The 25,406-nt window shown below is 46.6% G+C and overlaps 2 protein-coding genes across 2 annotated transcripts in view; both read left to right on the top strand.

Moving 5' to 3' along the window:
• Positions 1-667, top strand: part of T265_15067 (hypothetical protein) — a gene marked incomplete at both ends in the record, with an annotated part of 7,374 nt that extends 6,707 nt beyond the window's left edge. Inside the window, 2 exons of the mRNA XM_009176447.1 lie at positions 282-441; positions 576-667. Coding sequence (XP_009174711.1) covers positions 282-441; positions 576-667 — 252 coding nt within the window. The remainder of the gene's footprint in view (positions 1-281; positions 442-575) is intronic.
• Positions 668-788: 121 nt separating this feature from the next.
• Positions 789-25,406, top strand: part of T265_15068 (hypothetical protein) — a gene marked incomplete at both ends in the record, with an annotated part of 36,850 nt that continues 12,232 nt past the window's right edge. The window contains 7 exons of the mRNA XM_009176448.1: positions 789-827; positions 870-1,260; positions 7,872-8,029; positions 10,379-10,564; positions 15,348-15,509; positions 20,362-20,507; positions 24,206-24,475. Of these exons, the coding sequence (XP_009174712.1) occupies positions 795-827; positions 870-1,260; positions 7,872-8,029; positions 10,379-10,564; positions 15,348-15,509; positions 20,362-20,507; positions 24,206-24,475 (1,346 nt within the window). The remainder of the gene's footprint in view (positions 828-869; positions 1,261-7,871; positions 8,030-10,378; positions 10,565-15,347; positions 15,510-20,361; positions 20,508-24,205; positions 24,476-25,406) is intronic.

Below are 25,406 nucleotides of genomic sequence, written 5' to 3' on the forward strand. Positions count from 1 at the left end.
GGACCTTCCGGTCAGTAAGTTCGCACTCTCACTAATTGGCCCATCTCGCTCCGCTTTTATGCGACGATGAGGCTCGATCTTCGACAGCCGCTCTTTCTTTGGCGTGTCTATTCGAAAGATACCATCGTACGGTGTCGTTTTCATCGAACTCTCCTGGAAAATCTGAGAAACGTACTCCTTGTTCAGATTGTAAGACGATCTTAGAAAAGGATATAACGAGCTTAACGAAGCACTCTGCAGGAGGTTACAAAAGCTCCCTCAATGAACGGCTTCGATTCCAGGGGGAAAAACAGCCACTGCTGTGTAGCTGCGGTTCCCTATTTCTGAGCGACAATCCAAAAAGAACAGGTTCGTTGAGTATCTTCATCACCGTCGACGTCGGTACAATAAATGCAAGTCTTGGTCATATCTGCCATACAGCCATGTGTTTGACGGCTGCAGGTGTGTTGCGATTCTGCCAGAACACCCAGCGTAAACTGCTTTAGAATCTCAGCGACAAGGCNTGGCGAGCATACTACCCCGCGTTGAGAACATAAAGAGCATTGTTACAACATTTTTTCACTTGTGCCTTTCAGGTGAACGACAGCCACTGACCGACAAGAACAAAAGCGACCCGGGAAACTTGGGTAATAGCCTCGATCCTGTGTATCAATCTTTGAATCCGTGAGTCCGTGAACGTCATGAACCAATGGGGTTGTAGACGCTGGGTAGATATATGAGCTGACCGCGCGCGTCTCAGTTTGCTGCGCTCTTTTTCGTTGTTGCACATGTAGTTCTGGCGGAAGCAATTGACCATGAATTCGAAACCAGCACCTATTAAAGTTTCGGTGAGTTATCTCATCAAATGGTTACATTTGCCTTTATAACAGAATGTCGACCCGGAAACAATGTTCGACGTACAGGAACGTATCGGTCGTGGCTCATTCGGAGAGGTTTTCAAGGGTATGAATAAACGAACTAGAGAAGTGGTAGCCATCAAACTGATTTATCTTGAGGCAGCCGAAGACGAAATTGAAGATATTCAACAGGAGATTCTTGTATTATCTCAATGTAACAGCCCACAGATAACAAAGTATCACGGCTCCTACCTGAAGGACACTACTTTATGGATTATTATGGAGTATCTAGGTGGAGGGTCTGCTTTGGACCTGATGAAACCTGGTCCGATACCAGAACTCTACATCCCAACTATCCTCCGTGAAATTCTAAAAGGGCTGGATTATTTACACAGCCAGAATAAAATCCACCGTGACATCAAAGGTATGTTGGATTTGACTGTGAACTTGCATTGCTTGCTTCCTTGTTTCCTCCATGTGAGGTCAGCATCTTCCAACTTCCTAAGGCTCATGAATTTCGTGCTCAACAATACTAGATTTAGGTGTAGTTTTGCCACCCAACGCGGCTAGACTAGTGGCATGTGGTCCAGTTGTTCCTAAAAGGATGTGGGTTTTTGTATATAGCCCACCGAAGCTATTTTCCGTTCATAGCGAATAAAAGCGAAGGCACCTAAATCGTTACTTTACTCGCGAACGGAAGTAAACATATGAATAACTAGCGGGTAGCTACACAGTGCAACAGTGAGGGCGAAAAACCGACGAATGTAAATGGTAGTTATTGAGGACTTTGGAGTGATGAGGTTTGCGCGATTTCATTCACACATACATATGATTTACAGCACAGACGAATTTAGTCTATGAAGAGCGAAAGTAGACTCCGCAGCACAGCCTTGTTCCTATCATATGAACAGTCATGTTGCTTTTATGCAGCAAAAAAAATCGCTCAGCACCCTTTAGGTGCTTAACTGCCATGCAACCCGAAGGCTGCACGAGGCTGGGATACTGCCAGGTTGCCCAGGCCTGGATGGGACGTCGGGTTCGAACCACGGACCTTCCGGTCAGTAAGTTCGCACTCTCACTAATTGGCCCATCTCGCTCCGCTTTTATGCGACGATGAGGCTCGATCTTCGACAGCCGCTCTTTCTTTGGCGTGTCTATTCGAAAGATACCATCGTACGGTGTCGTTTTCATCGAACTCTCCTGGAAAATCTGAGAAACGTACTCCTTGTTCAGATTGTAAGACGATCTTAGAAAAGGATATAACGAGCTTAACGAAGCACTCTGCAGGAGGTTACAAAAGCTCCCTCAATGAACGGCCTCGATTCCAGGGGGAAAAACAGCTACTGCTGCGTAGCTACGGTTCCCTATTTCTGAGCTCAATCCAAAAAGAACAGGTTCGTTGAGTATCTTCATCACCGTCGACGTCGGTACAATAAATGCAAGTCTTGGTCATATCTGCCATACAGCCATGTGTTTGACGGCTGCAGATGTGTTGCGATTCTGCCAGAACACCCAGCGTAAACTGCTTTAGAATCTCAGCGACAAGGCCGCGTCGGTTGGCGCTGGCGTATGGCAACCGAAATAGCGCAGCTTCTGATGATCAATTTACCACATAGTGTGATCCAAGGACGGCTTGCGTAACCCCCTCTCACTGACTGAATCTGTTGAATAAACTCTGTACGGTGCATGGGTATGTGGTATAGCTGTGAGTTGAAGTGCTCAACATCTCACCAGGATAAGATCCAGCCTCGGCGTGATGGTCTTTCTAGGACAGACTGGTGCTCCAAACGCATTCCTGCAGGCTCAGCTCATGCACTATGTAGAAGTTCAATTAGTTCGAGCAAAATTTACGTGCAACTATGAAACTCTGGTAAGATTACGACTGTTACGAACAAATCGGTGAAACTGGAATCGTCCGAGCACTGGGCTGGGACCATGAGATGGTTTCTATTCCTCCATGACTCACTGAACTGTGCTCTCCCAGGGTGATACGAGGTTTGTTGCTGAGAAGGGCTTCAGACTTTCGGTGGAAAAAATGTACACCGTCTTGGTCCCAAAGACCACACCACCGCACTAGTGTGCCAGCACCCACCCACCGCCGTGTGGTTAGGCTCTTAATTCAGCGTTTTTGGTTGAGAGCCTGACCGCACCTGGAACTATCTTAATCCCCTTACAATCATGAATCTTCACAACACAATGCTTTTCGGCTTGCTCAGGATTCGTCCATCCAGATTGCCTTGTATAAATAGGCGGGATAAGCGAAAATATGCTACTTCTGACGCCATTCTTAGACACAACATTCTTGGGCACAACCGCTACGCACCACTACGCCCTTCAATAACGCACTGATGATGTCACCTCGATTGGTGATGAAACGTTTGCAATCAAGTTGCCTAGCTCAGCGAACAAGCTAACGACCATCTACGCTACATGAGCTACCGACATTTTCCCCTATAGAAGACTTTCAAGTGTTCTTCCACGAACCCGCTAGCAGTGTTCTACACACGTCCCACCGCCAGAAGTAGAGGCTCTGTCTGTCTCGCAAATTCTGCGCACCTGTTCGGACTAAATTTTGACAGCGCTCTGAAATTAGTCTTCCAAATCCTGGAATCCGAAATGATTAGCTGCCCCCCACTGTCCCCAGTCTGGCGTTTACGGGACAGCAAACGGCTCTCACTCACATTCTAGATTCCCTGTACATTGTCACTTGCTATCTGTTAGGAACAAGGATCTAGAACTCAAATAATTGAACCAACTGCCCCACCGTCATCTACCCACCTCCGTTCGCGCATTTCTGACGGTGTAAAAGCTAAAAAACAATATAGACTGTTGCAACGAGTATGCTGTGTTGAGCTATCAATCAGAGCCATCTCTCTCGAGATATTCGTTACTGGTTCGTCCGGTAAAGCCCAGAAAGCAGTCCCAAGAACGCTTTTTTACTTCGTCACCTCATACCACGGTGTACTTCAGCCAAAGAGAATATTTATGACGTAGGTCTTCCGCAGCGGACTTAAAACTTCTGCGTAATTCTGTTCCCTCATGATGTGACTGCTGAAGTAAGCAGGTTCAACGCTGGTGAGACTTAACTGCGCGGACCTTTCGGGTTAATCGCGAGACGAACGGCGAACGACTGTTTCATGTGTGTGCCATTTGCGGGCTTTTTTAGGGATACTGTCTTCCGGAGTTATCAAATTCTGCCGTGCATATGTTGCTCACAAACGGAACTACTTCGGACCGAAAGGGGCGAAATTAGCGTCGATTTCAGATGACGGGGATTAGTCTCGGTATTGACCTAGCCATTTTCCTGTTCCCTTGGAGCGATATACAGTGATGATCATGGTATCGCTTCCAATGCTTGGCTGTATCTCCCACGCTCTACTATTTTTCGGTACAGGCAGCACTTTCGGAGGTGATAAAAGTAAAATGTGATTCGAATTGTATCGTTTATGCGTTAGTCGTTCCGGAGAACTGGCATTATTTCTTAAGATTTTTGGTTATTTCATTTGCGACACTTCCAGACTGTCCAGGCCGAAGAAGACAGATGATTTGGGCTCCAGTCGGAGCTTTTGATGAGCTACCTGATCCACAAGGAGACAGTGCGACGCACGATCCACTTGAAGTTGGTAACTGATGCCCAGCCCATAAGCTCTTCGGGTGGGAGCTATCCGTCCTGGATACCTAGTGCGTCATTGACCATGTTTTTACCGGTAGCTATAGTAAGTTTGGTCCATGTACTACTGAGCTGGGCTCCAGGTGAGTCTCTCGTCAAAACCAAATTGGTAAGCAGATGAATGTATAGGTCGGATCTTGAAGAATACTTTAACTGGTCTGTACGAGCACGAATTCTGAAAGGATTGAATGAACCTAGGTTTTGCAATCTTAGTGGTTCTTCGTTAGCAGCAAGGATCAAAAGCGAAATTTCATAGGTACATCGTAGGTCACCACTGTTAAACAGACTATAGCCTGCGCTCTTCAAATAAAGTGACCGCGGATTGATTATAGGCCTGACGAATCATATAGAGCAATGAAATGATGTCGGTCATACGGGGTACATCAGCCCCAATACTTAATAAATGCAAGGGTGACTTGCGTAAACTGTCGTGATCACTAGTGTCCAAGGTGGTGTTTGGCATTGTTATGCGCAAGCTGAAAGATCACTCTATGAATAAGGTTCTGGAGAATGGAGCCGACTTCTTCCATTCTTCTTATGACGGGTGTAAGGACCGTGTTGTTCATTCCGACCGCCAACGCTGTTCATTATCTTGAATCAAAGCTACCTTCGACTCTACCAGTCGCCAGAAACTGGTGATATTTGGAGATGGCAAGTGTCTGTTTCATATCCGTGTGCGGACTACTATGGTTACGCATGTTTTTGCATCAAGCTTCTACCCGAATTCACTTCGTCCACTGGTATTCGGACAGGCTGCTCTCTGTACGTTTCTTCGGAAGTCTTATTGGTCAGTCAACTGGACCTTCCTGCTGTGACTCTGGTAAGTCGGGTATCAAAGTGCCACAGGATTGTTCGCTGACCAGCACTGAACACGTGAACTGTTGTGCTTTTGAGTTTAGGTATTTCAGAACTATGAACCATAATGAATGAAGGAGATTGCTACGTCCTACGCGTGTGAGAGGACTACCTTCCTTACAGAAACCCAGTGGTGCAAATCGTACTGATGATGATCGTACAGTCAATGAGGTCTAGAAACCTAGACGATTAACCCCATCCATCTCTGCAGACTGTGACTCCGTACATAGTCAGACTCGGCCCGACCTCACTCATTCATCAAAGCTTGAAATTGTAGCTATCCCGGTTCCCACTTATAGGAAGAATGACACTTGCCTGTTGGAAATGGCCAGATGATCGCCGTTTATTGAGTGCTCACGAATTGACTGTAGTATGAATTCACATGTTCACTAGTGAATGAGGCTTTTCTGATTTGTGTTGCACAGCGAAACGAATGTATTGTGAAGGAACGTCTACGTCGGGGCAAGATGGCTCAAGTGGTTAGAGCGCGAATTTACCGACCGGAAGGTCCGTGGTTCGAACCCGACCTCTACCTCTCGACTTCCCCTGTCTAGGCTTGGGCAACGTGGCAGTATCCCGGCACTTGTGCCCCCATCGTGTTTCATGGCAGCTAGGAACCGGAAGGGTGTTACAGGAGGAATGTCCCGCCTTGAGGATTGGATTGTTGTTTGTTCAACGAACAAGACAAGGGTGTGTCTCCCCCCGATAAGATCTAGTGAAGGGAGGAGCGCCTTTCGCTGCGAAGTTGTTTGTTTTAGCAAACAGGAACTAAGTGGTTACAAGCCATTAGACACAAAAGTAAGTATCTCATCTACACGGGGTTTTTGAAAAAGTTAACATTCCTCTTGGACTTTCTTTGAATATTAAGCAATAATGGGCGAATACTGCAAAGCTGTTCCCTAATTTCCGTATTAACCTTCACCTTCCATCGGATGCGGGGGAGGAGCTTGGACACCAGACCAGACACTACTCACACGCTCCATCCGTAGTATGCACCGTCACACTGGCATCACGTGTCGATATTTTTTTGTTAGTCGTATTTTTCAGGATAGTTTTCTGCCTGCGGAGACGTAGGGACGTACAGACTAAATGTAGATGCTTCAATTCAAAGAGCTGTGTCGATTCACGATGAGGTAGGTTTCTAGGCTTAAGGACTTGATGGTCCAATGGTGCTCGTAGTGTTGTTGGAAACTCTAGGGAACCTTTTACTGTGGTATTCATGGATTTCCGAGGCATATTCGACTCGATTGACCAGCCTGTCATTGACACGCTGGCACATCAAGGAATGCCCTGTGAACATAAATAGTTCTCTGCACCCACAAAGTGTAAGGTCATGCTCCCAGACATGCGGTTACTGAGCATGCCACTCAAAATCTAGGGCGGGACACTGAAAGTTGTGGATCGCTTTACGTATCTTGGAAGTTGTGTTAGTTTTGATTGTCGTGTGACAGATGAAGTCAATGCACGAACCTTCAGTTCTCAGGTCGCGTTTGCTAATTTGAGACACCTATGGCGTCAACGCGGTATATCCTTGAATATCAGGGGACGTGTGTATCAAGCTACAGTATAGACTGTTTTCTTGTATGACTGTGAAACCTGGTCTGTTCGATCAGCGGAACTAAGACGTCTTCAGGTGTTCGGCAACCGTTGTCTCAGAACTGTTGCTCGTGTGGGTTGGTGTCGGCATATGCGTAACGAGGCAGTTAGAAAGCGAGTTTTCGGTTGTGCTATCGGTGCTTCTATTGAAGAATGTGTCCAGCACCAGAAGTTGCGTTGGTTGGGACATGTGTCTCGTTTGTCTAACCATCGTTTGCCGAAGAGAGTGCTGTTTTCCATGCCCAACTCAGAGTGGTGTAAGCAGAGAGATGGCCAACCCTTGACCTGGCAGACGGGTAAGAAAGAGATTGCGAAACGTCTGGGGGCTGTCGGTACTACTCGCCTTACGTTCTGCTGCGCTAGGTGGTAGACGGAGATCCACACACTGTCTGGCAAGCATAGTACCTTTATGGTGAGCTACCACCCGCTACGTCAGAGTGCCGTTCTTGGGCAGTGGTATTTTGTACCGTAGTTTGTTACCGCGCACCACTGCCAGAGACCCGTTATCCCTTGATACATGGGTCACGGCACAATCGATTACACCACCGCGTCAAACTGAGCAAGAGGATGAACTTCACAACTCACCAGACCTGGATAATTTCCTTTCCCTCTTCGTTTGGTTCTACTCCAGATCTTTTCCCAATAAATGATTGTCACTAGGGAGATCTAATGTTGACTTTACGCATGTTGCCTACCCTTCAAGTTGAACGTATTGCAGCTCAATACATCTTTTTTGCGTGAATGGTCAGCTGATTATCGTAATGAGTTCAGGTCGGGTCATGGGAGTAAGAGATTACTACTGACTGATAGTTCCGAATTGGTTCAAATCCACTCCTAGCTTACCGATTGGTCCAATCTGGGCTCAGGCAACCTGACTATATATTGACGCCTGCCCGTCCCTTACCCTTTCCCAGCTGCCAACGTCTTGTTCTCCTACAACGGTGATGTGAAACTAGCAGATTTCGGAGTTGCCGGTCAACTGAACTCAAGCATCACCAAACGGGGCTCCTTTGTTGGCACTCCATTCTGGATGGCTCCAGAACTTATTCAACGATGTGCCTACGACTTCAAAGTACGTCATACCCATCTCTTGTATATATCATGGGATTGGATTATGTGCGGATTGGCGCATAAATTTTGTGTACACAGGTCTCACCACAATCTCGACCATCACAGCTTTACTGTTGGATTCTTTTTTAGTGTTGTGGTCATTGATATAGTCAGTCGGCTAGTTATTAAAAAGAGCGCAGTTATTTCTGTCATTGGACCACAACTAAAAAGGATTTCCGGCCAACTCATAGCTTCCATTCCAGTTTGAGGCGACACATAAGCGCCCATGGTTTGTTTGATTGGTTGTTTGGTCCCGTGATTGCCGCAGATTATATCACATTCATCCAAACCCAACACCTACACGTGCAAACGCCATCCAGAAGCTAGCAGAACTCAGTGGCTTTCCACAGGTTATAAATGAGTCCTACGTCACGTAACTGATGAAAGTACTTCACTGTGACCTTGGATAGATATCGGAAAGGTAGTGTTATTTCCATTAACTGGTCTCGGGTTAGAATTTTATATGTTTTCACCTTCATATACCAAAGTGTTCTCATTTTCGGCCCCTTTCAGTGGGTTGTAACTACCAGAACCAACCAGCAGCGGCGGGAATTAATCTCCCCTTGTGGCACTTTGGTTCACGTGTCAGAACTTCTCCTCATCAAGTCATTTTCGATCCGTTCTGAGACGATTCATACCTCAAAACTTGGCTCATGACCGGTTCCGCGTGTTACTTGTCATAGGTTCACAGCCCAGTGTGTTTGCAGCTACTGTGTCGATTTCCCAGCCCCCCCACTGATACGCTTGTCGTCGCCACATTGAATGCTTCGTTGATGTTGCTGCTGTTGGCGATGCTCCTCTAGGTCCACGTTGTAACATTTAACAAAACGACGGCCAACGATGATCCAACTGTGGCGCGGCGCGTATCTGCCGTGCAACTCGAAGGAAGCACGGGGGCTGAGCTATTGTCAGTTTTCCAAGGTCTAAACGGAAGTTGTTACATCTAAAAGATGTTACAGAACATTGGGGGGTTAGGGAAAGGTCGAAATAATGCGTTTTGGTTTTCGCAACATTTTACAGGTTAGATGAGTTGTGGTAGGTCTCACGCAGCAATCATCTGTGAATGTGTGACTCAGTTTTGCAACCTGGGTTTTATTCTGCCAAAAAAAACCTTCGGTTCTTGTCACACTTCCTTTGATATGCCTCTGTTGTCCCAATCGAAAAGTAACCCAGTCCCTTTTTCTCTGCGGTCTTTGAGGCAACCCTTTCACCAATTCGCATGTGGTTGTCCGCCTGTTGAAATTCCACTCACTCTTCCTATCGCTAAGGTCATGTTTTTTTTTGAGTTCCCCAGATGTGCGGTGCTGATTTCATGTTTCGGTTAATGTTAAGACCGAACATTCTACTCTTAAACATTCCTGTCGTCAGGTGCTACAGGTTTTCTCGAAATGGTCGGTTACGGTTGTCACTGGGATTCCATTGGCGGACGAACAAACGTCGCGGTCCAACCCTTCGGTTTCGTTTTGAACCTAAAACGCCTGTGCCTTTTCAGATATCCACTACCTCCACCAGAGGAGCTATCAGTGAGAAATGGGACATTTGACCAACCTTGGATGTGACTTCTTTTGGAAGGTATCGCCGATAAGTGGTAGCTGACTCGGAACACTGCTTTGGTTACTCCTGGTTATGTGTTTGGGTATCGGACACAGCTTCGTCCGATGGAACAATTGGTCCGGTATCTGTAAATCTTTGTACAGACCCCAGGCGTCATGAGGGATCACTGATGTATCTCCCAACGAAGCAGATGCCCGTCATCTCTTTTCAATATCACGCGGGGTCGGCTTAAACCGACCAAATTACCCTCAACAGAATGACAAACAAGTATTGGATAGGTGTGTCTTCTGTCCAATATCTGGATGTCTATGAGTGCTAACTGCGGTGGAACGCAAAATAGACTTGCTTTCGTTCCATGCTCTCTAAACATCAATCTTAGAAGTCCGTTTCAATTACACAACAGCAACTAATCGAATAAAGTAAGGTCAGTTAAAGCTGTCTTTCACAGCACGCTGCCAAAGTCGTTCTCTGTGTCAGGTGCTTGTATTATTGAAAAGTCGTGTGACACACTCTACCGTTATTGATTCACCGTTTTCACGGAGCGCATTCATCGGTGTGCACACGCTGGTGTTCCTGCCTCCGTTAGCTGACTGGCGGTCTACTGCTGGGAAGACAGTAACCGGCTAATTCGGGCGCGTTTTCTCAACACCGCGCCATTTTATTGCTTCCTAATCTTGGTTGAGCCGATTGGTTGTGCCGATATGTACGTTTTAATGCGGCTTCGCTCTTCCATTCATTGATTGTTTACCTCTTTCAGGTGGACGTCTGGTCTACTGGAATCACTGCCATCGAGTTGGCCAAGGGCGAACCACCCAACGCTGATCTCCATCCAATCAGGGCGCTACTTTTCATCCCACACAACCCTCCCCCTCAGCTAACCGGTGATTTTAGCAAGCAGTTTCGGGACTTTGTCGAGTCCTGCTTGGTTAAAGTTCCAGAAAATGTGAGTTGGTTCTTTGGTTGTTTGGCGCATATTCTACAACAAGCACGTTTAAGCTTTTTGGCGAAAGACTCAACGGTTTAGGTTTTTCACTTGGCATACCAAACTTTTATACGGCCACTTGTTTTTCGCGGCTCTGGCGATTCCGCAGAACAGAAAGCTGGTTTTAACGAATATACACTCATTTGAAAACTAATTTTTGTTTTTCGAGAGACTTACGTGGAACCCAGCTGAATCTCTCGTTTGTGATGTTCTCAGGTAGAACAAGGTTCAAGTAGAACATAAGTTTGACGGAAACCCGGGGACTGCGCCTACCTGGTGAGCCCCAAAAAGGGCCAAACCGGTCGTGGGCTGTCAACGGATTTTCAGCAACCTTATGAGTAGTACATTACAAAGATATAGGAAGCTGGTTCCTCTAGAACCTTTAAAAAGTTTTTTAAAGTCAAGCTTTCTAAACTACGGTCTACCTTTGTTGCCACGCCACTTTCTCGAAAAGATGTGATGATAAGCGAGGTTGGTTTTATAATGATGATGACAAACTCATTTCGAAGTAAAGAACAGATAGATACTCACCGCGTGAGTTCGACAAAACACTTTCCACGCTTGTCTCTGTCTAGTTTATGAGGTTATGTAAATTCTTTTCGATCGAAGTAAAAGCCGAGACATCACTTATTTGCCTTTCGTCTTAGGTTTGGTTGAACCTAACGAGGCGCACAACTGAAATGTCACTCAGTTTCCACTGCCGTTTGGACTCCAGTGAGTTCTTTTACTGCCGGCCCACCGTACGTTCGTATCACACTGACCGACCAAGCTGCTGACCGAGTTACGGCTATCAACCCAACACATCAGCTACTAGAGTGTTTGCACTCTGCTTAGTTATTGGAGTCATAGAATAGCTCCGCGTAGTCTCCACGATTACTGTGTAGATGTCACCTGCTGGTGTAAGTCCGGGCACCACACTAATCCGTGTGGTAGGTATGGGTACCTACGACCAACTCTACTCGCTCAGCTGTAGCACCTTTCAGTGCCTAACTGCCACGCACGAGGACTGGGATACTGCCAGGTTGCCCAAGCCTAGGCAGGGGAAGTCGAGAGGCAGAGTTCGCATTGGAACCACCGACCTTCCGGCCAGTAAATTCGCGCTCTAACCACTTGGGCCATCTCGCCCTGACCAACTCTAATACAGCGGCCCAGTGAACAACTCGGGCCTCCACGGGGTCGCTTTGGCCTTGAGTAGCCCCATCCACAAGGATATGCACTACTAATGTGTTCTAATACTAGCGGAACTCGAGTCCAATGCTTCTCCGCCCCTTTGGTGTTGACTCACCAGAACAGGAAGAGGAACGTGTGAACGTGGATTCTACAAGTCACACAACCGTCTGCAACTGAACAACTCAGAGTTTTGCAATGTGTCCTTGGTCAAAGAGTGACGAGGGGACCCTGGTTGCAAGAACGGAATTAATATTGGTGGAATAATCGAACATGACTTCCTATCAAGTAGTCAACGGGAAAATTGTCTGTCATGATGAAAACTACATTGAACTTGAACGATACTGGCATTTGCAGATTTCCACAAAGAGCCTAAGGTGGCTCAGTTGCTATATACTGGCATTTGCAGATTTCCACAAAGAGGCCAAGGTGGCTCAGTGGCTCAGTGAAAGGGAGGTCTGTGGTTCGAACCCGACCTCTGTCTTTCGACTTCCCCTGTCTAGGCTTGGGCGACCTGGCAGTATCCCAGCCCTCGTGCCTCCTTGGTGTGGCATGGCAGCTAGGCACCGAAAGGGTGCTACAGCTGGACGATTATTATTTATATTTTGTCTCTATTGGGTGACCATCTTAATTCATTTCATTCCTTGTTTGCTGCACCCGATTAATTTCCCGGAACGAAATCAATCATGCTGATAGGGAGGCGACAATTAATTGTGGGGACAGACAAAGTCCAACTGGAAGGAACCGATCCTACTTCACACATATTGTAACCATGGCAACCGGCTGACGAATTGGACAGATAGGATTGTTATATCCGTGCTGTTTCTCAGTGGGAAGTGAAGGTCCACTGTAAAAACTAGATCTAGAGCTTGAGCAAGTGAGAAGTTTCGCATTCGGCTAGAGGAAGTTGGGCGAATTAAGGCCGCTGGCCAAAATCGCAGTTGCGGATGCCATACTGACGTAAGTGAGGTGACCAAAGTGACGCGATATCGTCTGAAAAATCCTTAGAACAACCGACTATGCACCAACATTTTGCATTTTGTCTGTTACAAAGTTGGCTGGACGTGGGGTAGCCATACCGACTGGCTTTGGTTGTATGTATTTATATCCACAAACCCTGGGGCTTGGGATGCGGAGTTGTGGGTGAGAGCTCTTAAGAGACAAGAGATGTTGCTGTGACATGTTCACTTGTATCAGGGGGAGGGTGTCACTTTGTGCTGATTTCTTAGCTACTGTATTCCTGTCGGTAAAGTTTACGACAGAGAACCTCTGACAGGCCGAAAATATCCATTGAATAAGTAGCCTTCTTTCACTGAAAACCACGACAAGCACAAATGAAGAACTACCCAGCTATGGGCCTTGACTAAGTAAACAGTCCGTATGTATGCATGTGTGTAGTACACACTGAACTTTGTTTCGTCACCTAAGCAAGTCAGGCGATAACTTGCTCAAAGTCACGTGCTCAACTGATCGATCCATGTCCAACCGAATGCTGCAAATCATCACAATGATGGAAAAACTGAGCTCACCCTGACGGTAACATGGTTGATCACGTGGTCATCAATTGGTTATTCTCTATTTTGAGGTTCGTAGATCCATTGTTCAAGTAACTGTTATCCAGACAGGTTTTTTGCAACGTTCCCAGCTCAGAGTTACTAAAAACAGCGCCACAGGTCTCTACATTACATAATGAACCTTATTGGTTTTAACGAGTCACCATCAACGTTTTACTGCCAACTTTACAACACGGTGGCAGTGAAAATGAAGGGCAGCGCATGTTCCAAGTAGTACTCTACTGTGAGTGTCGCTTGAGGAATGGACCCTAGGTGAACGAACCGATTAGTTGATTTGACCGGAAGTGTTTAAACCTCGTTTCGCAGATGTCCTTGGACAATCGGCTCTTTCTAAAAAAGGGAAATTCTGGCACAGCTATAAACTTTGATGATCCCGTCAACCCGCCAGTTTCGTATCACTATGAGGGCCACGGGAACGCACTTTGTAAAAATTCTTAGCTTTCTGCATTTCCTGGCGCCAGCAAAAGCCAGTTCATCGCAGCCATAGCAACGATTACACAGACTCACTTCTGGCACTGGGATAAGGGATTCGCGATCGTCAGAAAAAACGCATTTTCTGGCACTGGGATAAGGGATTCGCGATCGCGCATTCGCCCTTTCGATTAGGGATGATATGGACTAGGGACAGCACAATGTGACAGGCAGGTGATAGAACGAAAGACAAGAAAACCGGACGATAAAATGCTGTCGATGTGGACACGAAGGGCGAACTGACGTGTTTGTGCGCTATGGACCAGAGCCTTTTTTATCTTGGTCTCAAGGATTTTGAAGTTGGAGGTGTGGGATACGTTGTTGGAATAGATCGGATTGGCGAAACGGAACCAGGAGGCCGGCTCGTCTAGCACAAGGATCCACGTCAGGAACGGAACAATGAGGTCGTTGGGTTGGATGATCGCTTCGCAGTCGTGGTGATGTGGAAGTTTTTAAACTAATGGGCCCTTCAGTAGAATAGTTTAACTGCTGTTACAAAGGGACGGTTTTTCATTTGATTTCTGGTTTGCTGTTTATGCCTTTGTGATGGCTGTTTTGTGATTGCCGCTTCGCATTGGACAACATTACTACTCATACGTTTTCAGTGACTTACGTCATCGAGGACATCTGCATTCGACCTTGGGCCATGCCGTCGATAATCCGAAGCATCGTGATCTCATCATCCACCTATTTCCGGATGGATAACTGGACATTTTCTTCCGTAATGCGCTAGAAGGTATAGGAAACCCGGAACAACTAGCTATTTCAGCTTACTGGTGGACAGTTCTGGTCATCGACGTTTGTTCGATCTGCTTGAGCATATGCCTTCGGGGTGCCAATTCAGATTTTGTCAGACGATAGCTATTTATTGTTTATCTACGCACTGTCTGCTGGACTTCCGGTTGTCCTTCACAGATTGTTTACAATTTTATCGGGACCGTATCAGTTTCGAAACGTTGAGATATTTTCCACCAAACATTTCATCTTTTACTTTACCCTTCAATAACTCGTCGGGCTTCTTTCGCTTTTTCCCTTTCCTATTCTAAGCTGAACATGCACGTGGCTTTTTCTTCCCTTTCGGTCGCGCATTATTGCGGTCAGTGTGATTTTGAGGGAACAGGTGAATGAATGACTCGGACGAGAACAAAGGAGAAACGACATTTGGTCACACACACACACACGCCTGTTGCTGAGTCATGTGCCACCGTTTCGTCTCTATGCTTGTCTATGAAGCGCACTGTTTGCCCCCGATTCTGCTAAACTGCAGAATTTGGAGACTATTGAAAGATGCGAACAGATTCTACTACCTACTGATAACCAGAAGCTGCACGAGTCTATCGTTCCGGTCATTCGAGAAGGTCTTTTTAGGTCAAGGAGCTTCGCCTTTTGCAGGTGTTTTATCCAAATACTGGATAATTGTAGGCTCGTCTCGTGTCGGCTCATTGTATTGAAACTCTACGCTTTTTTCCCTATCTGTTTCGGAGAGACTGCAATGGTGAAGTCAGAACGAATTGTTTATACTTGGACTCTAGGAGGACAGTAAAAAAGCGAAATCGTTCTGCTGTAACCCTCTTTCGATGCCTAGCTGCCATGCCACTCGAAGAGAGCACGAGGGCTCAAATACTGCCAAGTTGCCCAAGCCTGAGCAGGAGAAGTCGGAAGGTAGAGGTCGGGCTCGAACCACGGACCTTCCAGTAAGTAAATTCGCGTTCAAATCACCGAACCATCCCGCCCATAGGGGAACAGTGTCCAGGTATTTGGACTTTTGACAAGCAGATTGCATCAATTTCCTAATACTGAAGGTCGCGCATGAAGATAACCACACAAAGAAACGTTGCTTAAGCCTAAAAAGTTTAATCAGCAGATGTACTGTTTGGCGTAATATTTACCATCCGACGGGAGCGACAAGGCGTAAGTATCAATATTACAATATGAGGGTCTTATTCAAACATGAGGCGGCCTGGTGCAGCACATTCAGTTGCCTGAGAACATCATAAATGAGAGATTCAGCTAGGTTCCAGGTGAGTCCCTCGAAAGAACCAAATTAGTTTGCAAATGAGTGCATTTTCGCAAAAGTTCCTTACGTTTTAACGTAAGGCTGGTAGCTTTTCTATAAACAACTCACATATCGGTCTTCCCTGGTTGGCAAATGGTGCGTTGGTCACCGGTGACATCATGAAAGAAGAATAACTGATTGAAGACGTTTCATAAAGTCCCCTGGGAATTTGAGAAAGTTTGCATCACGAATGGCAATCGGCTTTTGTGTTGCAACTCAGTTGCAAAGCAGCTGGAGATTGTGGCATAGGAATATGTTCTTACCAGGTTTGAAATCACTGTTTCGCCAACTGTTTTCGGTGGACGCCGAGAGACATCGATGCACATAACTTTCTTAACGTCGTCCCTCCTTCGGGGACGGCGAATCGAATGTTTTGGGAACCTTTGTTTGACAATCGTATGTGTCGCACCTGTCTATGTGCAACTACGGTGTCTGTTTTGTGTATCTATCGGGGTTTCAAGAGTCGATGTTCGATTCGTTGATCAGTCACATGATGAATAGTTCTTGTATTCGAATTCCATTCGTGCGTTAAACGATTGCCATGTCCACCTGGTTTTTGTTCTGTGCGTGCTTGCATAACACGTGCTCTGATTCCTAGAAGGACCGCGCGCATGCCTTGAATTCAGCACTGACAGATAGCGGGTGAAAGGCGGCTCTTGGCTTTCTCCGAAGCTACTATCTAGCACTTGGTTTACAGACATTTTGATCTCAGTTGCTCAACCAACATTCGGTGAAATTTCTCAGCTTCAGGAGGCTAGTTAATCGTACACAAACTTTTCGTCAACAACCATATAATCGAATGCTGTGAAAAAAGAAAAATACATCGTTGTAGCACCCTTTCGGTGCCTAGCTGCCATACCACCCCGAAGGTTGCTCGAGCACTGGGATACTGCCAGGTTGCTCAAGCCTAGACAGGGGAAGTCGAGAGACAGGTCGGTTTCGAACCACGGACCTCTCGGTCAGTAATTTCGCTCTCTAACCACTTGGGTCATCTCGCCCTCATCGAACGCTCTAAATGTAGCTTACGTCGTACTGGACACAGTAATATCACGTACTTCACCAGTTTGTCGGCGATCTTGAACCGACTAGTTCCTCTCTATAGACTCAGTCGGCAGTTCACTCGAGTGGCGTTGCAAAGCCGTGTACTTTAACGATCCAGAATGTGCATGTTTCTTGGAGGTTTAGTGGCCCTTCTCGCAGTTTATTTAGAGTATGAGACGAAAAATCCATCCAAATATCTTATATCGGTGGTTTCGCCAACCACGGGGTCGTTTCGAGTCAGTGTGGAGAAAAGCGCTACTTACAAGATTGCTAGACTGTTCCCGAGCCCGCTGCGGAAGGGTAGATGTAGTCCCCGAGTTTCCGTCAACCTTGTGCTCTCGTCCGGCACAAACTTTCTCGCACTCGGCCACAAGTTTTGCATATTGGGTTGATGTCAACAGGTGGCTCACATGAACTCAGGATATCTCTATTTCGGTTATGGTATTCATCGGCTGAATATGTGTTACACAAACGCCGCCTCATGTTTCGTTTGGTGCGATATTCGACATGTGCAAGAAATTCAGTTGGGATTCAGTCAACACCAACTTCGTTTGCACTAAAGGGCACTTCGCCAGGAGTTGTCCTTTTCTTGGTTTCCACCTACTGTACACCTCTAGCAATTGATCAAACTTTTCGCTGTACCAACGATTGCCTGTTTACCGCTTCACTACCACCCTACATTTGACCGACCAAGCGGCCGAAAGCGGTCAATCCTGAGTCTACAGCGAGTCGATTGGAGCGCCCCAGTTGTGTGACAAAGACTAGTCGAACTTGTTGGGTCTTGATGTACGGTAGTGCAACTCTGTATCGGTCCCTTGGCTTCCTGCTCCACCACTGTGGTATATCAAAAGGCACGGTAGCTCTACACAGCCCGTTATGGAGACAAAGGAAAATTATTGCAATTGTATTTATAGGGTAGTCACAGAGTGTTCCACAAGGTCGTGCCAGAATCTCCGTGAAGAGGTGAGAAGCGTGGAGTGAAAGCTGGTTGACTCGGATTGGCTGGCATCCTGACCAATCAGGGCATGCTTTCGTTTGGCCCGTGTCCTGCATGTGACACATCCGTCCAAATGATGTACTGTTCGGTTAGTAGGGATGGCTGGCCTCCGTACAGAACTCGAGAGAGCTCCCTGATTAAGGCGTGACCTTACTGACCGAAGGGTCCGTTGTTCGAACCCAACCTGGCAGGTTGGTCAGCCCCCTGGTGGAATGACAGCTTGGCACCGAAAGGGTGTTACTTCTGAACGATTATTGTGATTTATTACTAGTCGTAGGTGAAAGTGATCTGTACAAAGAGCATCGCCACACCTAACTGGTGAAGCCATCCATGGTTATTAACATGTTCTCATTGATTTCTACATGCGATTTGAAGATGAAGCGAGGCCAATTACGCGAGATCCTGGCTGTTTTGGTTCGCGTCTTGTATGTCATCGGTTTACTCCGGGTTATTTCACTGTACTTCATATACTGAAGCGATCGCCAACCAACCGGATATTAACCAACATCTCGGCCAGAGTTTCACTCAACCACCCCGTCCAGATTATGTCTCGATTCTGGGCTGGCACAATTTTGTGTCGATCAGCTGATGTCTCGCCGAATTGTACTGATTTTGGTGTGCAAAACTCGATGGACAGCAGTGGTGGATTGCTTTTGTCTATGACCGTTTCGAGCGAGTTGTCTGGTGACCGTGTGCGATGAGCCGATTCTATTTATCCGTGCCGAGATTTTTGTGACCCTGTTTTAACATACTCCACTCAGCCGAAGCAGTTCTGATGACGGGGATATGTGTCTTTTGGGAACAATTTTCATTACTATCACCTGGCTAATTTTTTTTCACCTCTGGGCTATAACCTTCGCACCTGAAGGCCCTTAAAGATTTTTTTTATTTTCTCTACTTGTTGTTCCGGTCATGTACTGGTAGTCTGACATTTCAATTTTGATGACTAAGGCACAGGCGATTCATCGGTATTCCATTGTGTTTCGCTCATTTGTGCATGATCAATCCACGTCAAGTGGATTGTAACGAATCTACACGCATGCACCCGCACACTTCCCGGTATGCGTGCAACTAGCGTAATCGATTACACAAACTAGTGCGAACGTTAAAACGATACTGCCCCATGCGTTACTTGCGAGTTGTTCTGGAATCAGTCGTTCAAGCTGTGTGGCCCCCCTACCCACTCGTTTGTTTCTAATTGATCTCCTCTAGTCGCTTTTGTGGGAATTACTTATCACTTAATCCACCAAACCAAAAAATTGAGGAATCCTTCGAGGCTCTAAAGCAGCTCAAGATGCCCGATGGTAGCGAGGAAAGCGTTTTACGTCTGAGCACGAAAACAAATGAACTGTTCCTTGAATTTGAGGGATGTTTAAACATGAAACAGTCTATGACCCATGCGTCCCTTCCTTCATCCAGGATCCACGGATGTCTTGTGATTCTTAGGCACCGGTAATTGCGTTCACACGAACCCTGATCGACCTACTCATCCCGGAGGTCTTACGTTGTTCGATGTTCTTGAGCAGTGCATAAATACACACTGTTTGTCGCCTGTTTGAATTTTTTTTCAATTAGTCCGCCCATAGAAGCCGTCTACTGTCTTGACACTCTTGTGAGTAGTTTCCTTTATGAAAATACACTGTGGTATCTCGAATATCGTGCTAACTGAATCATGAGGCGGCCTGTGTGCAGCACATTCAGTTGTAGAATATCATAAACGAGAGATTCAGTTGAGTCTCTCATGAAAACCAAATTGATTTGCAAATGAGTGCATTTCTCGAAGACAACGCTCTCCCTTGTGGGTTTCATGCCGGAATGAGCGCAAGCATGCATACGTCCATACGAATAGGTTTTCGCCACAGGGTCTTGTTTTCGTCGCCACTGTTTTCGTTTCACACGTTCTCTGCACGAAATTTGCACAAACCATGTCGAGCGAAGTTTGGCTTTGTCAGCTGATGCTCGGATTCGGTCGCTCAGCTCAAAGGGCATGTTCGATCGGGCAAGCTGAATGCCGACAGTTTTGAGGTTGCCGGTGGTTCACTCTTCACTAACACTCGGTGGTCTGGATGATAATCGAGGTTCATTATGAATCTTGAAGGTTTTTCCAAGTCAGTTGGATTCTAAATCTTATCCGATCGGGTGCAGATATCTTCTTCGTCAGCTGATCGTTGATGACCTGGGAATCATTGTGTTTGCCCGGCCTGTAGTGTACTCGAACCCCTAATGACCAGTTGACCAGGACCGTTCGTAGTGCGGACTATTTGTGTAAGTCGATCTTAGGTCGGATGTTGTGGCAGGAGCGACGGGTGCTGCACTTTTAGCCAGGAAACTATCGCTTGCACTCAATGACAAAACACTTCACCTAACTGTGGCTCAGTATAGTCCGTGGAGTGCCGAGTTGTACAGGAAGTTATAACACCGCCACTTCCTGACTTCCCTATTTTCATTTCAGAGACCGACTGCACACGAACTGTTACGGCACCCGTTCATCAAACGAGCCCGGAAGAACAATGCCATCTTGCAGGAGCTCATTGAACGCTACCGACGGTGGCGCGAGTTGGGTAGTGATGAAGAACCTGATTCAGATGATGATGGTCTGTGAGTGTCCCTCGGCGTTTTTTCCGTCCTTTTTGTGTATGTTGTATAGCAGCTGTACCCCTGGAAGCTATCTCTGACATAATTGGAATGACTCCAAGGCTTCGTAATTCGGACGATCACTAAAGTGCTTTCCTCTTAGTTTCTTACACACCGTATGGGAAACCGTTTCGAACATGAGAGCAGGTTTTCCGGTGTCCAGTAGGCTCCGGAATGTCCATATAGTTTCTCCTCCCTCATCGCGGTTCGCTAAAAACCAAGCCTTTTGGATCTGACAATCGCGCAACACCCGAATTAACCAGAGTTCAGAACATTGTCAACTTATTTTGCTGCTGTCAAACGACTGTCATATAACCGGACGATTCAGCTTCAGAACTGTCCCGCATATCTGTTACTCAGAAGTGACCAAATCTATATAAGGCGTGGTTCCCTGCTGATTCCATCGTTGGGTCCCGTAGAACAGGTGGCAGCCTTCAATCAGTACCGCACACACTTTTACGTTACCCTTCCGAACGACAGTGCCATCCTTGACAAGGCACGATGGATTACGTAAACAAGATCTTTGAAGACGCCAGAATGACCGCGGACCTTGGTTTCCGAGGTATTTTGAATTCAGTATTAATGTTGCCGTTAAGAGGATGAATCTGAAGGGAGACTTTTTTGAGCAAAAGCAAAGCCGCCCTGTGCACACTTGAGTTGCTTTACGAGAGCCAGCCTGACTCTCTCCCTAGGTGTCCCCGCGAAGAGGATAACGAGGTCATCCAGATGTAAATTATTATATATATACNTATATATATAAACTACGGTTTTTTCTTCAGACAAGGAGTAACTGATCACAAACAGGTATCCTTTTGAAAACTGGTGATTTGGGTGCCAATTAATGCCGTTAGTTAGCGAAACCTCGGCTTTTGAAGGCACAGCCTCTGGAGCTATGACTCATCCATACAAAATTATCGGACAGTTCATGTTTTTCACCAGCCCCGACAGCTGATAACTGATCCCAACCGAAAGGGACTCCGGAAATGATGGGAATATCGCCTCGATCAGCTGACTGATAAGCGTGGAAAAGCGCAAAATCTTAGGGCCACCCTGTGGCTTCTCCTTGTCGAGCGAAAGGTCTTGGTAGTTTTTCGGCTGAATCAAGTCTGTATGGATACCTAGCTCATGAGAGCTCAGTAGTTAAGGTGCCAACTCACCGGAACGTCATTGGTGCAAATCCACTCTCTCTTTATATTGATTGCTCCCGTCTGGGCTTGGGCTATCTGGTGCCACCGTAATTTTTTGGGGAGGCATAACAACTTGGAGCTGAGAGGGTTTCACGGCTGAACGATTATTATTATTATTATTATTATTATTATTATTACTATTCTATGGATTGCCAAGTTTCGGAATCATAGGCATTTGCAACTTCACACATTCGCTGTCTTGGTACACTCTCTGCGAGATCTCAATCGGGTGCGATTGGCCATTCTCAGGCCTTCTCAAAACAGAGCAAAAGCCGAGTGTGAGTGATGTGTGATGCATGGAGCTCTGTGTTGTACTGTTCAACCATCCCACCTTCCTGTGCACTCAGGTTTGCCGCGTTACCACCCTCATCTATGAGCTGCTGAATAAAGCTTGGCTTCTGAAAGCGTTGGACTGGCCTCAGTCCGATTCAGATCTAGCAGGGCATAGTTGCGGACGTCTGTGGTGCCGAACTGAATTGGTTGCTGCTCTGCATGGGTCAAACCATCGTATCCGTGTGCGCAGTGAAAGTTCAGCAAGAGTGCTTTGTGATGCCGAAAGTCCAGGAAAACACCATTACACTGGTGGACCAGCTGTACTTCTGTTGACGTCACTTTCGACTGCTCTGTGTTTTTACACTAGTGGCTCGAAGAAGTGATATTTTTGTCAATTGTGAGCTTGACTTCTTGCGAAATTCGTCACTACAACTCATTCATTTGTGCCCCCCGTCCATCAGAAGCGGACCATTGTTGAAAAACTTGAGCGATCGTATGATGTTATTGCGGACTTTATGTCCACAGAAGTTTGAAACCGCACCATTCACATTCATGGAGGTTTTTTCTAAAAATGTAAGATGAACTAAGTCGATTGGATGCACGTCCTGGCTCAAAGAGTCTTGGGGCACACCTTTTGAAAAGTGCGCTTTTGTCCAAAACAACAGGGTGCGAGTAAGGACAACCCTGTCAAACTAGGGTCTCGTCTAGCTCTAGTGATTGTGAACTGGTTCGGATAACAGAGATTCATCTGGCTTCCAGGCGACTCCCTCGCAAAACCAAATCAGTTTGCAAATGAGTGTATTTCGCTAATTTCGTGCAATTCAGTTTCAAGTAGAGCATAAGGTTGACGGAAACTCGGGGACTGCGCCTACCTGATGAGCCCCAAGAAGGGCGAAACCGGTTGTGGGCTGTCGACGAACTTTCGGCAACCTTATGAGTAGTGCATGACGAATATACATGTATCGCGATATGTCGAATATCGTAGTGACTGAAACATGAGGCGGCCTGGTGCAACACATTCAGTTACCTGGAAACGTCACAAACGAGAGATTCAGCCGGGTTCCGGGTGAGTCTCTCGCAAAACCAAATTAGTTTGCAAACGAGCGTATTTCGCTCATTCGTTATTCCTTAGTCGACAAGCCTCACAACACCAGACACATATCATTTCCCGTCGCCCAGTAGAACAAATCCCAAATGCTTTTATTCCCGCATGATTCGACACTAATCAGAGCTGTACGAAGAATACCACAAGACCGTTGTCTTGTTTAAGGAGATTATGGTCCCTAGGACGCCTTTGGAGCGAGAGAGTGCAAATGTCAACCCTAGCGTCAGTCTTTGATCGTGTAAGCCGTTCCTATCATGAATCAGACTATTTGGAAAGGGTTCGTCCGTCGGAAGTAGGTTTACTTCAAAGTAGATTTCGTCATGCGCACTGTGCTACAGTTTGGAGATGCAAACACGTGTTCCACTCTTCTCCTTCTCTCTTCTGTGCGGCGCCCAAGTTCCCTGAGTTTGCGTTAGCTAGGTTGGTTGGATTGTAAGCTACTGATTGGAAATTCCGTGATCCGGACTCTCCACCCCGTCCTTTTGGAGCCTTGTAATTCCCTGGGATCGCATAGCATCATGCGCTAGAAAACGATTCAGTGTTTTGATTTGGCAGGGGCATCGTCAAGTCTTTAACACCTGTTGAGAAGAATATCGTTTTCTTTACGGAATTCGGCGAGACGTAGTGTGTGAATTCACACTGCAATTCGAAAATGACTGCAACTGGTTTGAACGGGGTTCACATTGTCAGTTACGCTGCCTTATATCTCCCCGAACTAATATTGATGGTGATTTTCCGTTCAGATTGTTCTTAGAGTATCCACTTCATTAACTATTTTCGCCAACCGTGTTAGTTTGCTACCACCACAAATGGAGTCGAGATTTCGTGTCACAGATTAGTTCTCACAGCCAATGATGGTGAGCTTGTTTCCGTAAAGTCAGGTCAAAAGTCAGTGTGGACCATCGGGGCGACACAACCTTCCCGTGATCTGTTCAGAGGGCAATGGATTCCCTATCATTTAACGTTTTTGGGGTGTGCCGGTAGTAGAACCATCGTCAAGTGAAAGCGAGTGGCCCCCTCTGGTCACAGACTACAACACACTGTGTTGCTTTATTTTGCTTTTATTGTGATGACCAGTGTTTCCTTTTCACCCGTAGCTCGGCCGATGATACATCGAAGGGCGGGAAAACCCGGAAGCCACGTGACGGCGAGCTTCCAAACAACTCCGCAGACACGCTGAAATGGGTATTCGATACCGTGCAGTCTGCACCTGCCGGTTTGCATTCCGCGGTTGCAACCACCGCCTCTGTCACCACATCCACAACGACCAGCGCTGCTCCTGTTGCAGCACAATCACGTCGACCAATCATACAAGGAGATTTACGGGAACGACGAAACAGTCCAGATCAGAAATCGTACGCCAATCAGTAAGTAGTACGCGCCTGATACCTTTTAAAATACAACGGCACGGGTCAGTGTTTAGAGCGCGAATTTACTGACCGGAAAGTCCGTGGTCGAACCTGATCTGATGCCAAGGGTGGTTTGAAATGCAATAAAACTCTCTGAGCTTAGCACTACTGATCTGTCCCAACAAGGATGAACAGGTGAACAGTGCTTCTCGGCTTATCAGCAGAAAAAATGGTTCAGCTGTAGCACCCTTTCCGTGTCTAACTGCCATGCGACCCGAAGGTTGTACGATGGCTGGGATACTGCCAGTTTACCCAAGCCTAGACAGGTGAAGTCGAGAGGCAGGGGCCGGGTTTGAACCACGAACCTTCCGGTCAGTAAATTCGTGCCCTAACCACTTGAGCCATCTCGCCCCTATCTTTACAGCTTCAAGACGTCACTGTTTCCCACTGTGCTTGAAATACTAAGCCTATCAAGTTAACCAAACACACATGCGAACCTTTTTTTAAAAAAACAACACAGCGGTTCGAGAGGATGAACTAACACGGAGGCACTGACGTTAGGAATCCGACCCATCAAAAAGTAAATCCGCGGTGGCATCCACTGATCTCGGCAGTTAGACCTGTCCGGGTTTGCCTTGAGCCTTATTTGCAGATGTTTCCGGAACGTTCTGCGATTAAAACTCCATAATCCTCTTGAGAAATGATTTCATGCAACATGTCTCGCCTGGAACGAGGTCGGTCACGACTCCGCTGTTGTTCATTGATGTCACATCTGCTATTCGCCAGATGCTAGTTAGTCTGTTTGCCGAGCTTGTACCGTACGAAAAGACGTCGTCAGTGCGTGTTTGGAAGGGTATTTCCTTTAGGTCTACTTTTACTTCTGTCAATGGAATTTGTTATTAGGGGTTTCGTTTGCGTGTAATCCGATTGGTTTGTTTAGATTTATTCT

This window comes from Opisthorchis viverrini (assembly GCF_000715545.1).
Source record: "Opisthorchis viverrini unplaced genomic scaffold opera_v5_347, whole genome shotgun sequence".
Lineage (NCBI taxonomy): Eukaryota > Metazoa > Platyhelminthes > Trematoda > Opisthorchiida > Opisthorchiidae > Opisthorchis > Opisthorchis viverrini.